The 26,584-nt window shown below is 38.7% G+C and overlaps 1 protein-coding gene across 1 annotated transcript; it reads left to right on the top strand.

Annotated features, from left to right (window-relative positions):
- The first annotated feature begins 1,565 nt into the window (after positions 1-1,565).
- On the top strand, positions 1,566-26,178 carry utp18 (UTP18 small subunit processome component). Its single transcript, XM_057817829.1, has 12 exons — positions 1,566-1,871; positions 8,555-8,697; positions 8,826-8,921; positions 14,265-14,329; positions 15,865-15,968; positions 16,039-16,339; positions 16,402-16,502; positions 19,148-19,233; positions 19,297-19,425; positions 19,499-19,673; positions 19,745-19,887; positions 25,504-26,178. The coding sequence occupies exons 1-12, from the start codon at positions 1,701-1,703 to the stop codon at positions 25,526-25,528; spliced, it is 1,539 nt and encodes a 512-aa protein (XP_057673812.1). The 5' UTR covers positions 1,566-1,700; the 3' UTR covers positions 25,529-26,178.
- Positions 26,179-26,584: the final 406 nt, after the last annotated feature.

Raw genomic sequence — 26,584 nt, 5'->3', positions numbered from 1 at the left:
AACTCAAAACCCCTGCAAAAGATTCCTGAGGCTTTTAAAAACTCTCAGCCTGGTTCATTGCTCAAAACCGCAATTATGGGCAAGACTGCCGACCTGACTGCTGTCCAGAAGGCCATCATTGACACCCTCAAGCAAGAGGCTAAGACACAGAAAGAAATTTCTGAGTGATGAGCGAATAGGCTGTTCCCAGCGTGCTCTATCAAGGCACCTCAGTGGGAAGGAAAAAATGTGGCAGGAAACGCACAACTAGAAGAGGTGACCGCACCCTAAGAAAGATGGTGGAGAACGGCCGAATCTAGACATTGAAGGACCTGCAGAAACAGTGGACTGAGTCTGGAGTAGAAGCATCCAGAGCCACCGTGCACAGGCGTGTGCTGGAAATGGGCTACAGGTGCCACATTCCCCAGGTCAAGCCACTTTTGAACCTGAAACAGCGGCAGAAGTGTCTGACCTGGGCTACAGAGAAGCAGCGCTGGATTGTTGCTCAATGGTCCAAAGTACTTTTTTCAGATGAAAGCAAATTTTGCATGTCATTCGGAAATCAAGGTGCCAGAGTTTGGAGGAAGACCGGGGTGAAGGAAATGCCAAAATGCCTGAAGTCCAGTATCAAGTACCCACAGTCAGTGATGGTCTGGGGTGCCATGTCAGCTGCTGGTGTTGGTCTACTGTCCTTTATCAAGGGCAGGGCCAATGCAGCCAACTATCAAGAGATTTGGAGGACTTCATGCTTCCATCTGCTGAAAAGCTTTATCGAGATGAAGATTTCATTTTTCAGCACGACCTGGCACCTGCTCACAGTGCCAAAACCACTGGTAAATTGTTTACTGACCATGGCATTACTGCGCTCAATTGGGCTGCCAACTCTCCTGACCTGAACCCCCATAGAGGCACAGCTGATATAATTAAGTGAAGGTTGATTTTTTTGTATTAAAAAAAACACTTTTTTTGTATTGGTCGGATGAAATCTGCTAATATTTTGAGATGGGGGTGTTTTTTGTTTTTTTTTTTTTTACTTTTTGCCAAAATCATCAATATTAAAACAATAAAAGGCTTGAACTACCTCAGTTGTGTGTAATGAATCTAAAATATATGAAAGCCTAATGTTTATTAGTACATTACAAAATAATTTATCACAATGTGCAAATTTTTTGAGAAGGACTAGTATGTGGACACCAGGTCTCAATTAATTATGAATAATTATTGTATTATTTATATATTTTCATGAATAATAAATTAATAAAAACAAGACTAATAAATTTGAAATGAGTGGAAACTGAAAAAAGCCCCAAAAACTAAAAATTAAATGTTATTACTCATCGCCTGCTATTGACAACGACAGAGGTCAAATTCATATAAACTGGGAGGGCAGATTGTGAATTATCATATAATGTACTTTTAGAATTAGGGAAATATTTTTAGTCACGAAAGTGGATATTTCAAAACAAAACTATACCTACAGAATTAGCTGAATGTTTCTTCAATACCTATTTAAAAAAAAAAAAAAAAACTATTTCCGTCTTTGACCACAAGAGGACGTACTCCATTTTACGTGGCAGTCTTCTGGCTCGCTTAGTTCCTTTTCTGTGTGACGTCACAGGAAGCCGCTGTCCCACGTGCGCAAACACACAGACGAAACGGTCCGGCCAGTGGTCGCTAAAAGAAAAACAAGCAAGACTTTTGACAGGTTTTTAGGGTGAAACATGGCGGCTGCCACCAAAAGGAGCGCACCCCCGCTCGACTCGGACGTCCCCGCGGAGGAGTCACGGGCGCGCCTGAGGAACGTCAAGCGTTTAGCGGCCTTGAGTGAGCAAGAGCCCGCCGTGCAACAGCTGGAGGAGTTCGTGTTTGGCCACGTGCACGTGACTCTGCAGGTAAGCGCGCACACGCTGGTCAATCGTCAAAAGCATTATAAAACTAAAATAGGCAGTTTCTGGAGAAATTACGCAAGGATGCATTACTCTCCCCTGAGTCACTTCCTGTAACTTTTCAGCCACTTCCTATGTACTTTGGGGGTGTTTGGGGTCACTTTCTTGGTAGCTCATTGACTGCCATTGACGGCGGTAGACGTCCAATCCATTTCGCCCCTCCCAGACAAAATGTTTTGTACGTCTAGCGCCGTCACTGGCATTGGACGAATAGCCAGTCCTCGCAGTTTAAATTATGTCTTATTTTTGTAAATTTGGGCAATGAGTTCATTTTGGGTACTTAGAGGTCACTTCCTGCACAGTTTAGGGCAGGGGCTCGGGAACCTATGGCTCGCGAGCCAGATCTGGCTTTTTTGACGGCTGCACCTGGCTCGCAAAAACATGAAAATTATCACCAGTTACTTTGCCAAGTACAGGCATGAAAATCTCTCACCTTTCGGCGAAATTCGCCGTTTTGAAGTCAAAAAGGGCGACCTACGTGAATTGCGTAGATCCGAGGAGAAATTCTTTTTGGGAGGGGGGGGGGGGTCGGGAGGTTTTATTTAATTATTATTATTATCATCATGTGATTAACTTATTACGTAAACTGAGCACTTAAGAACACAGTCAGCAAATCCTTCTAGATGCTTCGCTGACGAGAACCAATCATCGGCCCAAGCTGCGTTCCATTATTCCAAACGCGCGCACTCCTTACGCGTGTACATGGAGTGCTCGGAGAGCCTTCGGTTGCATTGCAAAGCTAAAAAGCAGGCCTTATCCACATCGGGGCAGACCAGAGCGCAGCATACACACTTGCCTGTATTTGCCAGCAGATTGAATTTGGTGAGTAATGGTTTCAATCGTTTTCACGTTTTGCGATATAAAAAAGTTACTGCCATTCGTTGCAGCTTGCGTTGAACACTGCCAGAGCTAGCCAAATCTCCCATGAAAAAAAAATAGCTCCCGTTAAATTGGCGTCAAGCTTGCGTATTTAACGGTAATATAAACGAAGAAACACACTGTTGAGTCAAATTAAGCGGCATTCTCTCGGATGGAAGGGGCGCCTCACATCGCTCTCGTCGTCCGCCGGAGACGCGTTATTTTCGGCTTGGATTTGAGCTGACGGCCGGTGTCGGCACAACAGCGGCCCGACGAGTGGTGGGAATGAGTCCTGCTTCTTAAAGCTTTTCAGAAATACAGGGATCCCTCGTTTTTCGCGGTTAATGGGGACCAGAACCCGCCGCAATAAGTGAAAACCGCGAAGTAGCCCCCCCCCCCCCCCCATTTTTTGTGCATGTTCAATGCATTTATTCAGATTTTACATTGGAAAAAAGATACATATATATATGACATGTTTTTTCACTTTTTTCACCAAAGTATCATTTATAAATGGTTTTCAAGCACTTCAAAATGTAAGAATTATGATAAGTTTTAAACATGTTACTGCCCCACCGAATTATTTTTAAACAAGAATAAAGTAGTTAGAAAATGCTTGGCTTTATTAAAAGCTTCATCGTGAGTCTACTCAAACCCTCTCAGGCTTTGGTAAACGGTGATTGGCACATGTGCAAAGTTTTTCCTTTTATATATATTTTTTTGTTTGAAGCAACTTATTTGATTGAATAATAAAGACACAAATGTCCTAGCCAAAATGTGGCCCAAACGCAAAACATTACTTAAATGGAAACATTTGTTTCAATCAAGAAAAATAGTTTTCAAATGCTTTTTTTGTCTCAAATTTATTATTGCAATCAAAAACTTTTTTTTTTATTGAAGCTACTTTTTGGGATTAAAAGTATATACTGTATTTTGATTGAAGCAACTTTGTTTTTGATAGAAGTAACTTTGTTTTTTGATTGAATAATAAAAACACAAATCTAACTCCATCGTTATTGAGTGAGAAAGAAATTAAGAAAGCTTTAAAACTAAAAGCCACCGGGGAGTCTGTTTGTTTTTTTAAATATTTATATTTCATTACATAGACATGCGTCGTAGGGAAGGGAGATTGAGGGATAAAAAAAAAAGGAGTTAGATGAGGCTGCTAAAGGCAGTGGATACCTCATCAGCTGGGTGAATAGCAGACCTGGTAAGAACAAGTTTGCAAGGATAGTCGGGTATTAAATCCAATTATAAACACAATTACAATGTTATTTTTCTATAAGATTTTTATGTCATTACTTTATTAATCATTAGGTGCTAGAGTTGTTAAGTATGGATAATAATGAAATAATAGTTTTAAGAAAACTGTGCTGTTGGTGGCTCAGTGACCATCTGATGTGGTTTGTTCTCAGATGAACAAGTTGAGGAAGGAAGTTTTGATGCAGAGGTTGAAGGAAGAAAAGAGGCAGACTGACTGAGTCACAGCCAGAAAGTGTTGATGACAGTTTTGATTTCTATTCACTGTTGCCCCCTCCCAATTAAAGTATGTCACAGTCGCAGCCAATTATTATCTAAAGCTGGTTAAAATTGAAGTTATGTTGTTTTAAGGTGTATTAAATACTTGTTCATGTGCCCCTTTTGATCTACGAGCACCCACCCCTCCACCGGTCTCTGCATGGCCCTGCTGAAACACAGTGTGGGTCGACAGAGCTCAATATTTTGTTGGGGTATACAATACAGTGTACTGGAATATATTTCCTCCACACCCTTCTCACCTTTTTAACCCCTGACCCATTTTCATGCCTGCAAGTAACTAATTACTCTTACATTCTGGTAACTGAGTTACTAACGCAATTACTTATTGGGAGAAGTCATTTGTAAATGTAATTAATTAGTTTTTTAAAGTAAGATTAACAACACTGATGTTAACTTTTTTAATGCTCCGACAAAACTCGCGCAATTCGAACTAGATATCATCAAATTGCAACCGAGATGTGCTACGTTAGATCCCCCCGAGTTCCATGCCATTGGCTGCGTGAGCCCAGGGTGATCATGGGACACGTAGTCCGTATACTACAACCGACTAGAAAGCCAGTTTGCTGTAATTTTAGTGGGAAAGTGGCAAACATACATGTCGTTGTGTCTATCTATGTATTTATTTAACAATCCCATTGGCATAGCAGTTGAGGCAGAAACTGTTCAAGTTGGGTCGCTGTATTTTGCTGTCGAAAATTGCGGCCGTGCGTGAAGTAAAACTTCCCTCGTTTTTAGTTTCGTTTTCCGCGTTTCTCAGCTAATTTTAGCAACCCTTTTGAGAAGATAGCAAAAAGAAAAAAAGTCGAGGAGTATCATACTTTTCAGCAGGAAGGGACAGAGAAATTTGCCTTTGTGGAGAGTTTTTGACGACTTTTCGGATACAGACAAGATAATTAAACGGAGTAAAGACATGCCTCTGTCGTCAAGTACTGTTCACGATCTGACCATCATGATATCAAATCAAATTGAGGCAACGCAAGTGAGGAACAAAATGCGGCACTGTTTTTTTCTCTCGCTTTGGATGAGTCAACAGGCGTAAGCAATTTATCCCAATTCAGCATGATTGCAAGGTTTTGACTATGAAAGGGACAACAAGAGGGGAGGATCTATTCAAGTGCTTCACTTAGTTCGCTAAAGAAAAAAAATCTACCGATGGATAAATTTATTTCGTTGTGCACTGATGGTGCTCCGTACGTGGTGGGGAAAAACAAGACTCGTGGCGCTTCGTGAACATGAAAAGAGACGCATCCTAAGTTTCTCAACGCCTGCATGAAGCTTAACCCCACCAAGTATCAACCAGACTACAAGGCCTTCAGCAAAACCATGCAGCACCAGAAGTCGCATTTATGGTAAGAAATACTTGTCATTGATTAGCAACAGTAAGCAATGTTATTTTAAAAAATTCAGAGACTTACCCAAACTCTTGTACTTTAAAAGTGTTGGAATTACATAAAAGCACACATTACATGTATTTTTAGTTTTAAACATATTGTATGGCTCTCACGGAATTACATTAAAAAAAAATGTGGTGTTCATGGCTCTCTCAGTCAAAAAAACTGTCATTATTAACTTAACTATGATATTAAATCTCTGTAGCGCTGCAACAATTAATTGATTAACTCGAGTAGTCAATTAGAAAAAAACTTTCGAATTAAATTTTGCTGCTTCGAGTACTCGTTTAATTAAAGTGGCGTTGTAATGATTTATTTTGACAGTGTTTGCATTTAGTTTTACTGATTTGGGTGGATACACTGCCCTCTAGTCTGCCTCATTTCACATGGCTGAATCCATCTGCTCCATATTAAGACCAACATAAGATAGATTTTTGTTTGAGCTAATGTTTTTTTTTTTTTTTTTTTTTTTTTTAATGCATTCGTGATTTAGTCTATAGGTATATTCAGCCGTTTTTTTGTGGGAATATGTGTCTGAACCATTTGTTAAGACCATTGTGAAAAAAGAAAAACATTAGCGTTTTAATAGCATTTAAGCTCGCGGACTTTTGCTATGTAAGTTAGCCAATTGTTCTTTTGTTGTACATAGATCCTTATTTATTTTTTTATACCGTTCGAGGCTCACCTCAGGTATTTTAATTTGTCATGTTCCTTATCCGATTACTCGATTATTCAAACTAACTAGTTCATCGATAAATCGACTACTAAAATAATCGATAGCTGCAGGCCTAAATCTCTGTTTCCCCCCACTTCATAGAGTAAGGTAGAGAGCCCCTTCAGTGCGTCGTTATCCAATCCATTCCACTTGTCATATAGAGAACATCCACATCACTGAAAATCGAGTCCGCGTTTTCCCTGTGACCTTGGTCGCAGTTGTTACCGCCGTCAGCGTGTGTACCTCTGACGCACACAGAGCAGAGCGTAAATAGATGGATGAAGGATGGACAAAAGAAGGTTTTTCAAGAAAGAGTATTTTTCAGCGCTGGTAGTAACAGTAGTTGGTAGCTGGTAGTTAGCTCCAGCCTCCAACTAACAGCAGAAAGTCTCATGTAATTAATAAACCAATGCTCCGTGTTTAACAAAGAAAAACCTGGCTTGCACACTAAACACAATCTCTGCGCACGTTTTACTTTTGTTGTTTTGCGGTCAAAGGTTACATCTCAGCTCTAAAATAATGCTGCTTACTTAGCTGCTGCTAGCTAGTTAGTCTGAAATGCATTGTGAAGGTCCTGGTTGTTTATAGAGTTAAGTGTGCACTCTTTTTACCACTATCTTTGTGGTGACTTCCTTCTGGAGCAACAGCAGTGTTTCTCACTTCACGCATAGATGAGTACAGGAGTGTATAAATATATATTAGTATGTTGGTATATATACCAGTGGGCGGGAGGGGGAGGAAAGTGTATGTATAAATGTGTAAGTATTTGTGTATGTTTGTGGTGGGGTTAGGGTGTTAGGCAAATTAGCTCAATGTATCTTGAAAGGTCATAAAAAGCCAGTCATGTCAATTGAAAAAGATGAGCTTCAGCATTAGAGTCACAACAGAGTGATAGACCGATTTGCCACCCTTAACTCATTTGCTCCCAGACACGTATAAATACGTTATATTTTTAAATGCTTCATTGTCCCAAAAACGTATTTATACGTCTTTTGTGTTATTTTTACAAGAAGCATCTATAGCTTGCGATCTATCTGGCAGTAGCGCATTTTGTAAGACTCGCAACCCGATTCAACAGCAATGAACGGCCAGGCAGCACGGTCAGAGTGCTGCCGGCATGATGCCATAGGAAACCTGGGAGGCCGGGCGCTGGGCGACTGAGCAAAACGAGTGGGACCCCCAGTGCAGCGGCTCGCCGAGCAGACCCTGCAGAGACGCAAAAATAATCCATCTTTGTGAGACAGACAACGATGAGGGAAATGTTTACTGGGCTGACGTGGCGACAACGGCGTCATCTCGGCGACAAAGCGTCATCTCTCAGTAGTCATTTGTAAATAAATTGTTACTTTGCTATCAAAACCTCTATTTCTCTGGTTGTTCATGGTATTTTGTAAAAGGAAAACATTATTCAGATGTTTGTCATGTAACCAATGCAAAAAATAGCTTTGTGAAATCAAACTTATGTTTGAAATGTATGCGTTTACAAAAAGCTCATTTTCTCCATTTTTTCCATCAGAAATTGGAAAATTGCTCAAACTAAGCTATTTTATAATGCTGATTTCTAAAGAATGGAAAAAGATATGAACTTACTTTTTTTTGCTGAAAGGAGAGAGAGTAATCTTTCTTTTGGTGGGTTCCATGTTTATATAGCAATAGAATAGAATTTTCTGTGGGCCTTGCAAAATCAGTCAAAATCCAGAAAAACGGCCGGGAGCGAAGGGCCTTGCTCTGGTGAAAATGGCTGGGAGTGAATTACGTAGGTAAAAACAGACAGCATTCTTTGATGCTTCCATCTACCAAGTAACTTGCAATTGTAGCCATTTTTTCCTGTTTTTCTACTGTATTAAAGAGATAGACTGAAACAACAACAACAATAATAGTAATAATAATAATGAATAAAGTATCAGTCTTTGTTAGCTGATTGTGAAGTTTTGTGCTTGTATGCTACGTTCACTTACATCCTGTTTATCTCCTGGGGGCTAAGCCCCTCACGTTCTTAAAACCTAGTGACACCCCCGATCTTAGGGCATTTCTGGTTAACTTCCTGTCGGTTTTAAGGCTTTTCTGGATCATTTTTTTTCCTTATTGGAAAGCATCCTCACAATTGTTTGTTGCCTGTGTTACATCAGGAGGAAAACGTAGAGGCGCTGCCACAGGTAGAAGAAGAAGAAGAAGTTTTGCTTCAATCAGACGATGAGGCAGAAGCACGTTTACGTCCTCCGCCAATCAAGAAAGCTGCTTGGACTGATGAAGATGATGACCTGGAAGAAGAGTAAGCACCAGAAGTTCGTTTAGCTTGTGGACAGCGGTAGATTTCCAAACCAGTTTAAATGGTCTGGAGGTCTACAGCCGTCATTGGCAGTGAATGAATCATTTGTGTGTTTATATGTGTGTTTCAAGGGTGGACATGAAGCATCCTTTTCGAAGTTACCTGATGCGAGGGGAAGCCGAGAGCAGCATGAGCAAGGAAAAACTCCGAAGCAGAATGAAAGACCAGTCAGTACACATACACTAGTAGTGGGAACCGCCGAATTCCCTATGATACGATTTGTGATGCAAGGCTCACGAGAACGATGATCTCATGATATGGCGATACAAGAATTATCAATACATTGGTCAGGAAATAATTTTACAAAAGAACTAATGAATTTATCACTCGTAGGCGTCCAATCAATTTGAAGTGGGAGGGATGGCAGCGAATGAACATTTGTTCATTCGCTGCCATCCCTCGTACTTCAAACATATTTGACGTCTAAGGCTGTCAGTGGCAGACAATGCCAGGCAATTACCGTAATTTTTGGACTATAAGCCACAACTTTTTTCCCTCTTTTGGAATCCTGCGGCTTATAGTCCAGTGCGCTTTATTTGTTGATTTGGGTTATAGCAGGGTACCCGCGGGTTATTAAAAGTATTAAAAAAGCATTGAATTTAGTTTTCCATTATTAAAGGTATTAAAAGTATTAAATTAGCTGTCATATGTCTGGAATTTTTTCACCGTGGTATTAATTTTGAAGAACACCTCAGTGCAACCTAAATTATATCCGTGACAAAGTTTTTTTTTTCTTCTTTTTTTAATCCATAACGAAGATGACGCGTAGAATTTTTACGATGCACTGCACTACAAATCATAATGCACCTCGTGCGTGCGCGCTGTTAGCATTATTAGCATCAACATCACAACAGCAGGCCATCGCACAGTGCTGTGTGCTAACGCAAGGAACTGCTCGGATGCCTTAGTTGTTATGTTCGACGAAAGCCTCAACAAGACAACCAAGTCCAAACTGTTGGACCAGCATGTGGGGTATTGGATCGGCGACCAAGTGGCATCCAGATACTTTGGGTCGCAGTTTATGGGTCATGCGAAGGCAGTGGACCTGCTTAACATTTCAAAGTAAGTTGCCAATTTCTCCAATTAAAATGTGTTAGATGCAATAATGTATTTCTGCACGGTTTGCCTTTCGAATGAATGTGAATTTCGTAGTTTTAACTCAAGAGCTAACCATGTTCAATGGGGTATTGGCAGGTGCCCTAGTCCTCAGATACACAACACGGTTGACACTATTATTGGAACGAGTGCAGGGTAACGTTGATCTGAATAACATGGCATGGTGATAGGCAAATTGTAATGTAGGTGATAGTAAAACACCTCCTGGTATATTGAAATGTTTTTCTTGATTGGATAAGAGTATGGATTTTCTCTATCTGATTAAAAGAAATGTCTTCAATAGCTAACAAAGAATTAACATGTCTTTTGTATACTTCTTGTAATGTGATTAGAAAAAAAATATTACCAAGGGAAATGGTCATGTGTAGCTTTTTTATTTTGTGGTAATTAATGGTAAAATACTGCCATTTAGTGGCTGTTTTTTAAACTTTCGCTGCCAATTGCACGATTTTCCTTGCCTGGTACACCAGACTCACCGCTCTTCCAGCTATTGAGTCTGGCCACCATTCACTTGGATACAATTTCCAGGGCGGAGCAAGCCACAGCAAACAGACAGCGGAGTGGACCAATCAGCGACGGGCAGACGTGACGTTAGTAAAATAGCGAGGGCAGGACGAGGGACTTACGCGCGGAAGTAGAGAGAAGAAGAAGAGAGCGGAGTTTATTCGACATGGCTAGCGCAAGACAGACTGTTGTCAATGACTCGTGTCGATGTGTTTTTGGTCATTTAAAACTGATTTTACCGTGGATTGGAACAAATTCTCGGCTCTCCCGTTCACCATCTGTGTTGTTGAAGAGACGACTTTCGACGCACAAGAGTGACGTTGCTCGTGAAGAACACATCACGCAAATAAACAAATCTGATTTGTCGATTGATTTTGTATCTGCTCGAAAGGCCGTAAATGGGATGGTTCCCAGACTATTTCTCTCAGTGTTTGAAAAATACAGGGAGAATAGTCTGGCAGAGCCAGGCAACGATTTTCCCAAGCACTTTACAGTTAAGGTGACCAACTTGACAATCACCAACCTACCACCTTGACTAGGTCCTCTTAAAAGGGAAACCTGTTGTATTGCAAATGTATTTGCTGAAGTTGCTTTACAAAAATAGTGTAAAATCCATTTTATCCTAGGGAAAGAAAATCTGAAGGACCTTATATTTAAATGTTTTTTAATTGTATCTTCAGTAAATGTGCATTCTTTTGTCAAACACACTTAGTAATTGAGGTTAAATTTGATGTTCAGTGCTTTATTTTTTTTTAATACGAATCAATATTATCTAAATAATGGGTGCAAGAAAAGTATTAATTTTCAGTTGAAATGGCATTAAAAAAGGTCTTGAAAGTCTTGAATTTAGAATTTATCAATCCTGGGGGGACCCTGTATAGGTAACACTTTATTTGACAGTGTGTCAAATAACATATTTTGACAACGTGTCATAAGACTGACATAAGACCATCATAATTATGACATGACATTATCATGGGCATTAATTAATGCTTATGACAGATGTCATTAAGTTTCACCCGGCAAATTATGTCACTAACTCCATCCATTCAAAAGGGAGATTATTTGCAGGATTACACAAAATGACATCTGTCATAAGCATTCATTAATGCTCACGGTAGTGTCATGTCATAATTAAGCCTGTCGCAATAGGCAATAATTCCATTTATCGCTCGGTAAATGAAAATGAAGGCGGTAATTTTTCCGCTGCGATTTATCGCTTCGCGTGCTCATGCGTGCGCCAGACGTGCTGTTAAAAAAAATGAGCAAAAAATAGCACCAAAGCCAATCCGTTCCCATTATAACCTATTGTTTAGCGTATACTGGCCGTGTCAGTGCTCCGGATTGACTGCGGACTATCTCCGGCGTGCCACAGCCCGCCGGTTGGTTTAGGCTATTTTCTATATTTGAAGGAGACGCATCCATCAAAACCAGGCCTGGCGTCAACAGCCTCGTTGCTTATTCAGAGCGAACATGGACGAAGAACGCTCCATTATGGAGGTGGAAAGTCACAAAGTGATTTATGATGCAGCAGATCATCATAAGGACAACAGTAAAAAAGAAGCTGTATGGTGTCCTATTATGTGTGTTTTTCTGGCAATGATATCAAACACATGGCGTGCTAACAACTTTGTTTTTTATTAGCACACGGCGCTAACAACACTTCCTAAACCTCTGGCTCTCGGCAGGCTTTCTCTCACTGCCACGTCACATGAACAAAACATCATCACCGTTGTGTGCGCTTCAGGGTGCCTCGGAAAACATCCGATCAGAACATTACACATGGAACACCATGGCAAAAGCTACGAGGGGAAAAGTTTTCATTTGCGAAATGCTTAAGTTATTAAGTGCAATTTTATTTTTTTCTTGAAAAAAATATATATATTCTGTGTTTCTCTGCGGTATTAATATCGTTGTCTTTTACTTAAGCGGCATGGTCTATTGTTTTTAATTGTGATTTCTTAAGTATTTTTGAATTTAAGAGTAAACATTTATCGCGTTTAAATTGGTGTACTTGATCTATTAATATATACATACTGTATTCTCACTGAGTTATTGTAAATTGGTTTTAAAAAATGGGGGGGTGCACAATAATGTCGCATATCACAATAATTTATTAGATAAATTATCGCACACCAAAATTTGTTATCGCGACAGGCCTAGTCATAATTATGATAGTCTTATGACAGACTTATGACGCCACTGTCAACTAAAGTGGCAAAAAATTCCATAATTAGCAATGACTGAAACAACTAGTGCTGCAACGATTAAAAGATTAATTCGAGTATTCGATTAGAAAAAAATAACAAAATATTCAAATTAAATTTTGTTGCCTCGAGTATTTGTTTAATTAAAGTGCCGTTGCAATGGTTTATTTTGAAAGTGTTTGCATTTAGTTTTACTTATTAGGGTGGATACACTGCCCTCTGATTTGCCTCTTTTCACATAGCTGAATCCAACTGCTCCCTGTTAAGACCAACGTAAGCTAAGTTTTTGTTTGAGCTAATGTTTTTTAATGCATTCATAATTTAGTTTATAGGTATATTTAGCCGTTTTTTTTTGTGGAAATATGTGTCTGAACCATTTGTTTAGAGCATTGTAAAAACAACTTTTGCAATTTATAGCATTTAAGCTAGCGGACTTTTTCTATGTAAGTTAGCCAATTGTTCTATGGTTTTACATAGATCCTCATTTTAAAAAAAAATAAATTTATACCAATTGAGGCTCAGCTCAGGTATTTTAATTTTTCATGTTCCTTATCCGATTATTCGAACTAACTAGTCCATTGATTAATCGACTCCTAAAATATTTGATAGCTGCAGCCCTAGAAACAACTAGAACAGTAACCGAAGAAATAATTAGCGCAGAACATGAATTTTGATTTATTTACATCTGTAGCGCTGCAATATATATTATATATATTAGTGTGTGTATATAATATATATATATATATATATATATATATATATATATATATATATATATGCTAAGAGCCATGTTAACTGCAGGCGGCAGCCGAGGTTGACTGTCTCCCCCAAGAAAACAGGGATGGCCAAATTGAAGCTTTTTGAAGCAATGAAGCTTTGCAGCCAATTAGGTCAAAGCTTCATTGTGGTTCATTTGGTCTTATGACAGTCTTATGATGCCGCTGTCAAAGTGTTGCTGGATAATCTTTTGGTATAAATATCTCATAATACAATGAGGAGAACTGTGGTTTATAGTCCAGTTGGGCTTATCTATGAAAAAATGACGTTTTCGTGTCAAATCTGGTGGGTGACGTCTTATGGTCAGGTGCGCCTTGTTGTGCAAAACTTACAGGTACCTAAATTTTGGGGCATTTCACATTATTTCCTGTTGTTTTTCAGTCACTTCATTTTCCTTTTGGGGCATTTACAGGTCACTTTCTGTTGATTTTGTTGCATTTACGGGTCACTTGCTGTTGATTTTAGGTTACTGACAAGGAAGTGACTCAAGAATGTCCCCAAAATGAATAGGAATTAACCTGTAAATGCCCTAAAATGAACAGAAAGTAAATGCCCACAAAAGACTGTGATTCTCTGCTTTCAGTGCCATTGACAGAGCTAGATGTCCAATCCAGTCAAAATTAATTGGAGGTCTAGCAACGTCAATAGCAGGTAGTGAGCTAACGTAGACATTATTCTTTTTTTTTTTTTTTTTTTTTTTTTTTTTTTTTTTTTTTTTTTTTGAAACGGTGACACCTTTTTAAAACTGCATATTAATTCTTGGTCGGAGCATATCGATAACCTTTTGGGCTAAAAAGTATTGCAATGTATCACCTTCTGGATATATTCCCACACCCCTAAAATACACAAATACTTTCAATGTGCATGCAATTCTGTCATACGGCCACGTGTGTATGTTTGTGTCAGGTTCGAGAAGGCCATGGGCGGAGTTCCGGCCTGGGCTGTCAGTGGTGGGAGGAAAGTTACCAAAGGTAAAAAGAAAAAGCTTGAAATGAATTGACAACTGTTTTGATAGTAGGTGAATCATTGTTGAGCTAAAAAAATTCCAAGTACTATTTTAAGCCTCTTGTTTAATCATTCCAAGTCATTGACGAGGACAGGAAAAACTGGTGTATGCCAGTAAGTGCGACATATTATATTCTTGGTTCCTAGAGGTTCAACAATGAATCGATTAATCGACAACTAACCGATTAACAAATTAATCTACAGCTATGTTGATGATAGATGAATCATTGTTGAGCTAAAAAAAAAATAAAAATCCAGTACTATTTTGAGTGAGCCTCTTATTTAATCATGGCAGTTATGGCAGAACAACTTATGGATTAGCAAATTAATCAACTATTTTGATAACCGATTAATCATTTAGGACCGTCTTCAACTTGTCTATATTCGTGAAATTATAACATATATAATTTCTCAGTTGTAAATGTTATCAGATTTCTTCATTATGTTTTTGTAAGTCAAAGTTGGATATGGACAAAAATCTACTTTTACTTTGGAACACAATTCACATTTTTGCCAATTTTTGGATATCTTACTGTCTAAACTAGCTTCTTAATAATGCTGCAACAGCTAATCAGTTAAATCAATAAATTAGTTGACAATGAATTTGATAATCGATACAGTTGAAGGAAACAATCAATTTTCTCTTCCTGCTACTTACAACGTGCTGAAAGAAACTTCAAGGTAAATTGTGAAAAAAGTGACATTTATCCAATTAATGATTTGATTAATCGTCCGATTAATCGATTACGAAAATAACCGTTAGCTGCAGCCCTATTGGTTTCCATTAACAACGATGGACGTGCGATAATTTGATCACTGTGAGTCAAAATGGGTTGGATACCTATAGCTGTCAATGGCAGCCAATGAGTTCATTGTAAAAATATATACGGTAAAAATATATTAAAAACATTTTTTGTGCCATTAAATAAATATATAAATTTTTTTGTCCTTTAATTTTTGGAACAATTTTAATCAAAAGGAAAACATTTGCTTTAATTAAAAATATTTTTTTTACATCTTTTAATTAGAAAATATATGATACAAGACCGTAAATAGCCACTTTTACATATTATATTTATTTATTAATAAACCTTTTTGTATTTTTATATTATTTCAATATTTTTTCGCCATTTACATTTTTAATTAAAAAGCAAAAAAGGAAAAATTGTGAGTATTTTTATGTATTTAAATTTTGTATTTGTTGTTTTAAAGAAGGATGGAATTTTTTAAATGTATACCGTATATTGAAAATGTATTAAAGGAATCAAAAGAAAAATACACATTATCTAATTTCTGCAATCATCAGTGAAATTAAATAATTATCTTTAAAATAAAGCAAAATGATCTGTTTTTGCACTGGGAAGCAATGTTATTTCTATAACAAAATAATTTATATATCATTAGCCGATAAGTCCCCTCATGGCAAAAATGATTAGTGATTAGTGGTTTGTGGCACCCTTAGTGTGCAATTTGTATGTAACATAAGGTACGTGTACCTTAGATGATGATGATGATGACGACGATGAGGAGGAAGCCGATGACCTGCTGAGGAGAACGGGAAACTTGGTGGCGTCTTCGGACGAATTGTCTAGCGGCATCCTCAGGGTTGGTACACCCGAATTCTTCCGTGGTTAGGACGACGTGATGTTGACGCCTTTTCATCACGCTGCTCTAGATGAAGAGGTGTCTCCACGCCAACGCAGCGCGCCCGTCTTCCGACAGCCTGACGTCGGTCCAGTTCCACCCGACGGCGCAGGTGGTCTTGACGGCCGGTTTGGACTGCTCGCTGTCGCTCTTCCAGGTGGACGGCAAGACCAACAGCAAGATCCAAAGCGTCCACCTGGACCGCTTCCCCGTCCACAAAGCTCGCTTCAGCCGCCAAGGCGACGCCGTCATCGCCACCAGCCTGAAGAACAAAATGTTCTACATGTATGACATGATGGAGGGATGCGTCACGCCTGTGCAACACGTAAGAGGTAAGTACGTCGCGCCGTCGCCAAAACATCACCGTAGCAATCAAGGGTGTGCTTACGCTCAGGTTTGCAAGAGGCCCGAGTGAAGGACTTCTGCGTGTGTCCCGAGGGGGGCGCTCTGCTGCTGACGGGAAGTCGGGGATACCTGCACAAGCTCACGCTCAAGGTGATTTGGCGCACGTTTAAAGCTAGAGTGGCGCGGCTCGTTAAAGGTTAACAATGACAGACGTCCAGTCCATTTGAACTAGGATGAATTCTCATGATTTACTTAGTGCATTAGTGGTGATAGACGTACAATCCATATGGACTGGCATACTAGATTTAAAAAGAACACAGTATTTTGTGGACTATCAAGCGCATCTAACAAATTTTACCAAAAATATTTGTTCATATATAAGCTGTATTGGACTGGTCTGAAAATTACAGTACATAAAATAGAAAACAAATATAGGGAAAACATTTTTTTAAATTTAATTTAAGATAATAATAATTGTTTATATATATATATATATATATATATATATATATATATATATATATACTTTTTTTCTTTATAGAATTAAAAAAAAAAAAGGAGTGAAATATTTGTTGTAGCGCTGCAAAGATTAATTAACTCGAGTAATTCGATTAGAAAAAAGATTCGAATTAAATTTTGCTGCTTCGAGTATTTGTTTAATTAAAGTGGTGTTGTATGTTTGCATTTAGTTTAATTGATTTGGGTGGATACACTGCCCTCTAGTTGCGACAGTGGATGTCATATCTCATTTCACATTGCTGAATACAACTGCTCCCTGCTAAGACCAACATAAGTTAAGTTTTTGTTTGAGCTAATGTTTTTTTTAAGGCATTTGTAATTTAGTTTATAAGTATATTTAGCTGTTTTTTGTGGGAATATGTGTTTGAACCTTTTGTTAAGAGCATTGGAAAATAAAGGTTACCATTTTATAGCTTTTAATCTAGCGGGCTTTTGCTATGTAAGTTAGCCAATTGTTCTTTTGTTGTACTTAGTAGGGATGTCCCGATCCAGGTTTTTGCACTTCCGATCCGATACCGATATAGTTTTGCACTTCCGATCCGATACTGGCCGATACCGATACCGACCTATCTGAGCATGTGTTAGTTATTTAGCCTCCTTACTTAGTTGTCAGACTCATGTTGAAAAAGGTTTTAGTACCCTTGATAACAAGTAGCCAGCTGAAGTAGATGAGTTTGAATAACACACAATGGTTGGTAACAAGAAACTGACCTGTTTATTCAGTGACAAACACAAAACATTCGTCGTGCAAATAATATTGTTAACTGTCTTAAAAAAAAGCAAAACACACCAACAACCTCGGTGGAAAATCCAACAAATCCCCCAAGCTATTAGATGCTTTTAATGTTTCGTGCATTAGTTACAAAAACTGTATAAAAAGCCTCTCAGGTTTAAATAAACGACTATTTCAGTATTAAGTTAACATTTTAAAACAGTAAATAAAATACTCAACTCCCCATTCTGTATCAGCAGAATCAACTGTTAAAGTTGTTAAAATTGCTCCCGTTATTCCATAATTTCCCTTCTGTCTACTTTCGACATGTGAAAGTTTTAAAACCGTTTTGAAGATAGATTCAAGTCAAGATTTGGCCGATTTAGGAGTATTTTAGATAAAAAGTTAATTAGGTTCGCTTGGAAGGTTCACAACAGCCTACTAGGGAAGTCTTCTGCTTGAAGATGGCGGCTGTTTACTAACTTATCTGGTTTTCAATACTTAAATGTTGCTAACGCAGTGGAGTCTGTCGTGTAGCATCTGGTTCTATATACATATGATATCTATTATCTCCAGTAAAACGACGTTGACGTAGGTTGTTGCGGCTGTTAGCAAAAGTCAGGTATTCTTGTGTTTTTTATCCAGCGGCATGAGTTGAGCTAAAGCCGTGAGTTGAGCATTGGCATGACTTGGGTCTAAGACAAGTTATGTTTACTTTCGGGACGCAATGCGTCCCGAAAGTACAGCTTTACCACTACGCTTGACTTTATTGTGGCATATGTTGCTCTCTGCCTCTTCGTCTTTGTCGTCCTTTAAAGTGAAATAATCCCACACAGCTGACATTTTTACCGATAAAGTCTCTCGGTAAATTGGGAGACGGTAATGTAAATGTAGTGTGTTGAAGGTGTGCCGTAAAATGCGGACCGGATTTTAGGGAAACCGAACCAAAAACTGAAATGGATTATGTAAGTCGGTGCTCTGGAAAACCCGGACCGGACTTTTTTTTTTTTTTTTAAACTGGATCGGAAGTCTGGATCGGAATTTTTCCCGTGTTCCGATCTGATACCGATGCGCATTTTTTTGCCCATATCGGCGTCCGATCCGATCCAAATATCGGATCGGGACATCTCTAGTACTTAGATCCCCATTTATTCATTTTTTTATACCGTTTGAGGTTCAGCTCAGGTATTTTACTTTTCCATGTTTCTTATCCCATTCCTCGATTATTTGAACAAAGAGTTCATCGATTAATCGACTACTAAAATAATCGATAGCTGCAGCCCTAATTTGTTGCTTCCTTTGTTCGGGTCTTGATACTGGTAATATTCCATATTTACTGTTTGATTGATTTAAAAAAAGGCAAAATTTTCGATCAATTCTATCATCGTCAGTGGAAACCAATTCATTAATATATTAATGACGTAAAAGCTACTTGAGGTTTTTGCTCTGTTTCATTAGTTTTGAGTTTTACAATATGTGTTTTGTAAGTTCCTGTGTGGCCAATGTAAAACCAGTTCATCTCTTAACTTCAACTGCAGCTAATAAGTTCATGTACATATTTCAGACCAAAGAAGTGGTGAGCAGCATGAAGATGAACAGCGAGGTGACAGACGTGGCTCTGAGCGCCGACGGCAGCAAAGTGTTCGCTCACTCAGGCAAGCTGACCCATCGCCCGCCGACATCATCAATTACATAATGACGTAACGCTGTGACCTCAGAGGACGGTGAGGTGTACATATGGGACGCGCGGAGCAGTCGCTGCCTCAGCAAGTTTTCAGACGACGGCTGCGTGGCTGGCACGGCCATTGCCGTGTCACCCGACGGACGCTACGTGGCGTGCGGGTGAGATGCGTGCACCTTTTGCTTTTAACAAACACCGACGCGTGCCTCATCACGCTCTGTTTTCCGGCTTCAGTTCCCGGGCAGGTGTGGTCAACCTGTACCGTCAGGAGGCGTGTCTTAACTCGGCCAATCCCCAGCCCCTGAAAGCCATCATGAACCTGCTGACCCCCGCCACAGCTCTCACCTTTAACCCCAGCTCAGAGATTCTAGCCATCGCATCGCGACACCAGGACGAGGCTGTCAAACTTGTAAGTCTTGCAGGCAGCATTGACGTCGGCACATCAAAAGTGCTGACAAAATGTCGCCGTGATGTCATCAGGTTCACCTTGCCAGCACCAGCGTCTTCTCGAACTTTCCGATTTCTAAGAGGAAGGTGGTGTACCGGACTTCCTGTATGGACTTCTCCCCTCATGGCGGCTTTTTCTCATTGGCCAACAACAAAGGACATGCCCCTCTCTTCAGGTTAGAAAACTAAACAAAAAGATGCTAACATAAATCATTTACTGCCATTGACGGTGATAAACGTCAAATTTAATTTAACTGAGGTGGCTGACATTGTATTATCATGTTGCAGTGGCATTGGCGGCGATAGACGTCTAATCCATTTTAAAAAGGATTAGACGTCTCTCGCCGTTAGTGGCAGCCATGGAGTTAATTTATGAAATAACATTAAATAATTTAGAACAGTAGTTGTAGGATTGTTAAAGGGATCCATGGATAGAAAGACTTGTAGTTCTCAAAAGATAAATGTTAGTACAAGTTACTATAATTTGATTTGAAACCCTTCTGATGGTTTCGTTTTATACAATTTGTAAAATTATTTTAACTTTTAGGTCGCCATTGTTGTTGACATCGCAGGGCGGTGACGTCACAGGGCCACGCTGCCAGAAATCCACCTGTCAATCTTTTAAAAAAAAAAAAAAAAATGTCATTCTTTAATTATGTAAGATAGTGATTTAAATACGCCACAAGGTGTCAATGGCGAGTTTTACATTAATTAGGGATCAAGCCAATGAGTGCTTTTTTTCCCCTTGCTTAATTCACAGTGTGAGAGAGAAAGGAGAGTGGACACAGGCATTCAGATTCGCGGTTCGGACCGCGCCGTTTATTGGCATAAGCTTCGGCAACTCCTTCACAACACACATAAGGATCATATAGTGAAAATACTACAAAACTAATCATCATATCTCTCAAAAAATGTCACCAAGAAGAAAAGTGCTCCAATCTGGATTACCGAGGCCCTATTCTCACACGGTTAACAAAAAAATGCAAGCAGAACTGGCATTCAGAATCAAAATAGATGCGCAAAATACACATAAAACTTACTCAGACTTTGGTCAAACTATATTTAAACATTTTAGCAACTCCTTTAGCCCAACAAATACACTGGATGGCAATATTTAGTCATAATGCACTAATTATGATGCTCGGAGCCATTTTCAGGAGTCTTGTGAAGACAACACTCAAATGAACGTGAATCACAAGAGACCCAGTCAAAAAAAAAAAAAAAACAATAAAAAACGGAGCTACGGCGTCAGTCGAGGGACAAAACGCACTCATTGGCTTGATGTCTTATTGATGTAAAACTCACCATTGATTGACACCTTGTGGTGTATATAAATCACTACCTTACATAGTTAATGACTGTGCAGTACGGCAGCGTGGCCCTGTGACGTCACCGCTAGGGGTGTGGAAAATAATGGATACGGATTGTGGTCGAGATAAAAAGGTGCGCAACGCGAGTGTATCGATTCATTCAGTCTACATCAGTGAAAAGACGGCGTAAAATCAAGATGCATTTGTTCATTGTGTGTTATATCGGTAATCTTCAACGTTGTATCGATATTTTCCACGTTGTACTGCATTCTGTCCTTTTTTCCGTGGTGTCTTGAATGCACCATCAGCTAGTGCTACAAGTTAACAAGGCGAAGGGGAGCAGCAGTGGCGCTGAAGCGGATCAGATTTTAAATGCACCCTCAAAGTTCAAATCCGTTGTTTGGCAGTAGTGTGGATTTTATAAGAAAGATTGCCGATTTGACAAGACTCACGTTATGTGTCAAGAATGCCGCGCTTCTAAACCTTACAACGCCAGCACAACAAACATGGAAACTCACTTGAAGAGAAAGCATGGCATCGACGTCGCGAAAATGACAAAGCAGGGGGCTAACAACAAGACTTGCGAGAAGGACGAGAAAATAACTGATTATTATGGCAAGAACAGTAAAGCTACTACCTTTCCAGCGAGCTCTACCTGTGCTAAAGAGATAACTGAGGCCATTCCATTTTTCATCTGCAAGGACATCCAGCCTTATAATATTGAAGGAGAAGGCTTCAAGTATCTCATGAAGGTATTAGAACCCAGATACAAAATACCAGATAGGTCGACTTTCACAGAAGCTCTGTATAAAAAAAGTAAAAACGGAGATAACTGCGTCACTGCGCAATGCTGACAGTTGCATTTACAGCTGATGGCTGGACGTCATGCGCCACTCGATCATACATGACAGTGACGGCACACTACAGGGTGACCCAAAAAAAAGTTTACACTGCCATAATACAACTTAAATGCCATGTTTATTCAGCTTAGAATTAGAATTTTGTCACAAATTATACATTATTCTAAAGAACATGTACAGTACTCTATTTTTCAATGTGTCCTCCCTTAAGTGTCACAACAGCCTCCAGGCGCCTGCGGAATGCTTGACAGGTCTTCTTTATGTAGGATGCTGTCATCTTTTCCCCAAGATCTAACAATGGACCTCTCCAAGGCTGCCACAGAAGTTTGTGGCTTCTTACAGGCACTGTCCTCCACAGTTGCCCATATGCTATAATCCAGGGGATTGAGATCTGGACTCTGGGGTGGCCACATATCACCTTGTCAATCAAGTTTTTGGTCCGCACAGATCGGGTTTTCCAGACCCAGGTTTTCGTGAGGCTGTTTCAGTATCTTTCAGCTTCTTTTTAACTTTGTAGACTGCACATCTGGATATTCTCAGATTTGCTGCAATCTCAGTAGGTGTCAGACCGGCACGCAGCAATTCAGGTACAGCTAAAGTTTTCTTCATTTTCAGCAGAAGCACAGGAATTGTAGAGACGAGAGATTACCAGCTGCATTGAGTGACCTTAATGAATCACTTAAGCATGACAACCTATTTAGATAATATGTTTCAATGGCTTTTAAACAAGCAGTCAACTGAGTGTAAACTTTTTTTTGGGTCACCCTGTATATTGATAAGAAGTGTTATTTTTTATTATTATTTATTTTCATATTACTATTTGGCTGACACTGACAGGCATATATGGCCATTGTAAATAAAACAGAGTTCTCAGTTTACAGCAGATGAAGCAAGATGAGCAGATTTACAGCAGATGTCACTCACTGCTAAGTTGTTTGTATTCTTTTCACAAGCAGTTGTGGTTTGTTAAATTGTGAAAGGTCATTATTTGTTATTGTTTTTCATATTACTATTTGGGATATAGATGGATATTGCACTTAAGACACTCATTCCTCTGCCAAGTTGTTTGTGGTTTTCTTTGCACAAGCAGTTGTGTGTATTTCATAATAGGTTTTGTCCGGCAGACAGGGATGTAGACATTGCAAAATGTTACTTTAAGTCACTCATTGAGAGTGATTAATGTTACTGTAACGTTTACACATACAGCATCTTTAAGCTATCTCTGTTTTTTTCTCTTATATTAATAAACCAAAGCCTTATGTAACATACTTAATTGCCATCTTATTTTTTGTTTGTTTGCTTGCTTAGTGGATAAAATACGATATATCATTTTTGCTTCACACTGAATCGCATTTGATTGAACTAATTTATCAAAAAGCATCACAAACAGGTGTATCGCACTATGGAAGTGCATCACGTCGTATCAGGAACAGGTTGTCTTGTATCATATCAAATTGGGATGGAGGGTGAATCATATCGCATCGTATCGAAAACATGGATTAATCGTAAGTATCGTATCGGGCAGGCATTCAGTATCGCAAATTATATCGTATCGCTGGCAGGGCATCGAGATGCATATCTAATTGTCACAGTAATGGAGATCCACACCCCTAGTCACCGCCCTGCGACGTCAACAACAATGGCGAGCTACTAGTTAATTTTTCTCATTTAAAATTTTACAAAATTTATTAAAAGGAAAACATAATAGGGTTTTAATATCAAATATTATTACTCATACTCAGTGTTGTTAATAACGGCGTTACAATATAACGGCGCTACTAACGGCGTTATTTTTTTCAGCAATGAGTAATCTAATTAATTACTTTTCTGATCTTGGCAACGCCGTTACCGTTACTGAGGCGGGAAAGGCGTGCGTTACTATGCGTTACTAAGTTGGTTGAATAAAAAAAGTCTGAGAGAAACGGACTCACGGAGACGAGAGAGCAGAGCAGACGCCGTTGCAACCGCGATGCTAGGTGGCTCCAATAATACCTGACTGTAGCCATAGCTGACAAACTACGCCCACATGACACGGTAGATATCATATTATAGAACTAGATGCAAAAACACACAGCTGCATTGCCAACATGTTTTAAGGACTACATGCGTTAGTAAACAGCCGCCATCTTAAAGCAGTAGACCTCTCAGGAAGGCCCTGATGTAGAGATCCATCCTAGCGAACCTAAGTAACTTTTTTTTTATTTTTTATTTTTAAATCTAAAATGCTTCTAAATCGGCAAAATCTTAACTTAAATCTATCTTTAAATGATGAAACAGTTTTAAAACTTACACATGTTTAAAGTAGACAGAAGGGAACTAATGCAATAACGGGAGCAATTTTAACAACTTTAACGGTTGATTCACAACTTTAAATGACTTCCACACATAGCAAAGGTTACTAGCTAGTTATCGCAATACCCTTGTGTCTAGTTAAGTGGAGGGTAAAGAATTGGGCTAGGGCCAATTGTCCCCCAAATCCTTTAAACTTCACATTGTGTGACCTGTTTTTTTGTTTTGTTTTGTTTTTTTTTTTGTTTGTTTGTTTTTTTTTGAGAAAAAAAAAATCACTAGTTACTTTGCCAAGTAACTAATTACTCTTACATTCAGGTAACTGAGTTACTAACGCAATTACTTTTTGGGAGAAGTAATTTGTAACTGTAATTAATTACTATTTTAAAGTAAAATTAACAACACTGCATATACTGTATATAGATATAACTAGATGCAAAATGACAGACACGGCACTAAATGTGTTAGTAAACAGCCGCCATCTTAAAGCAGTAGACCTTTTATCACGGCTCTGTTGTAGAGAACCTTCCTAACGAACCTAAGTAACTTTTTATCTAAAATACTTCTAAATCGGCAAAATCTTGACTTCAATCTATCTATAAATGATGAAATAGTTTTAAAACTTTCATTTGTCGAAAGTAGAAAGAAGGGAACTAATGCAATAATGGGAGCAATTTTAACAACTTTTAACAGTTGATCCAGGGTGAAGGGTAAATTAGGGTTAAAAATTGGGCTCGGGCCAATTGTACCAAAAACCTTCACCAAAAAAAACTTCACATAGTGTGGCCAATGTTTTTTTATTTTTTTATTTTATTTTATTTTATTTTTTGAGGGAAAAAAAAGTAATTATCACCAATTACTTTGCCAAGTAACTAATTACTCTTACATTCAGGTAATTGAGTTACTAACATAATTACTTTTTGGGAGAAGTAATTTGTAACTATAATCAATTACTTTTTTTCAGTAAGATTAACAACACTGCTCATACTAACATTGATCTTTTAAGAACTACATGTCTTTTTATCTGTGGTTCCCTTTAACTTGTTTCTTCAATTTGAGTGTTTTAAGTGTTAATATGCCAAAGTTATTGTGTGATAAATGTTAAAATAGCTCATTTTTAGAGCACGTTACATCTATCGCCATCAATGACAGGCAATGAGTTAATGAGAATACATGTTGTTTCTTGACAAGTATGAATATGACTGGCAGTCAAACATGCCAAAATGCTGAGGAATCGCAATACGCCCACCATATTTACTGATATGCATAACTGACAAATGTGCCATGTGAGTAATTGGTCTGTCATTGTCTGTGTGTGCGTATGTGTGAGCAGGCTGCTGCACTACAAGAGTTTCTGAGGACCAAGAAGACCAAGAAATATAACCATCAAATAAACCTTTTTTGTCATTTTCATTGGCCTCCCTGTTGTTTCATTCAGCTAAGCTTAGCACAACAAATGGCAATGTATGTATACAGCATATACTTCGATCAGGACAGTTATATATAATATTCACATCTCAACCCTAGTTTATGTCATTGGCTGCCATTGACGGCATGAGATGTCCAATCGACTTTGACTGGGAGGGCGCCAATGGATTGGGCGTCTTGCGTCGTCAGTGGCTTTGAAAGATGAGCAGTCACAGCCAGTCCTCCCAGTCTAAATAAATTGGATTTCTGTTGTTGTCAATGGTGGGGAAAGAGTTAATATTAAATATTGTTTTATAAATTTTTAATAGCAAAAAGGGTATGTTATTCTTTATCATCTTCAGAATGTTATTGGGGGCCATAACCATAGTGTTTTTTTTTTTTTATCATTTAATTTTGTTTGAACATTTAACTGTTTTATTCATAAGAAAATATGGGAGGGGGGAAAACAATTTAAAAATGATATAATCACAATTAAGACCTGGCGTTCAGATACATGAACATCACATTTTGGGTCACGTAGGCCACACTTGTACTCTACTAATGTTAATATTGTGGACTACACCACCAAAAAGGTATTGTCTACATATTTGGACACAATGTGTTTACAGTATAAGGCCAATTTACCAAAAATAATCACTTGCCTGATAAAATGGTAATGTACTAAACCCTTGATTTTATTTTTTGAAGTTGCCTATTCGAGTTGTTAGGGATGTCTACAATGTCATTTCCTATCTATTTCTCTGTTATTTTTGGACAGATCCCAATGAAATATGGTAGGTATTCCAGAATCTGACAAGACCTTCATAGGCAAAGTGACTTAAAAAATGAAATACTAGCAGTTACAGTGAGAAGCAGAAGTATTTGCACTTGTTGTGACTTTGCGAGTTCACCCCTTTAGAAAATAGTAGAGGTCTGAAATTTCAATCATAGATGCAGTGCCACTTATAGAGACGTAATCTAAAAAAATAAATCCGGAACTCACATTG

The sequence above is a fragment of the Corythoichthys intestinalis genome, chromosome 16 (assembly GCF_030265065.1).
Source record: "Corythoichthys intestinalis isolate RoL2023-P3 chromosome 16, ASM3026506v1, whole genome shotgun sequence".
NCBI lineage: Eukaryota > Metazoa > Chordata > Actinopteri > Syngnathiformes > Syngnathidae > Corythoichthys > Corythoichthys intestinalis.
Note: the sequence above shows the minus strand (reverse complement) of the source record. Positions and strands in the feature narration are given on the sequence as shown.

What these genes read in the sequence shown, in the direction of transcription:
- utp18 (XM_057817829.1), top strand. Translation starts at nt 1,701, where the DNA reads ATGGCGGCTGCCACCAAAAGGAGCGCACCCCCGCTCGACTCGGACGTC. An exon ending in TGGGAGGAAAGTTACCAAAG is followed by an intron (nt 14,330 to 15,864) that starts GTAAAAAGAAAA and finishes CGTGTACCTTAG; the next exon opens with ATGATGATGATGATGACGAC. An exon ending in GGACATGCCCCTCTCTTCAG is followed by an intron (nt 19,888 to 25,503) that starts GTTAGAAAACTA and finishes ATGTGTGAGCAG; the next exon opens with GCTGCTGCACTACAAGAGTT.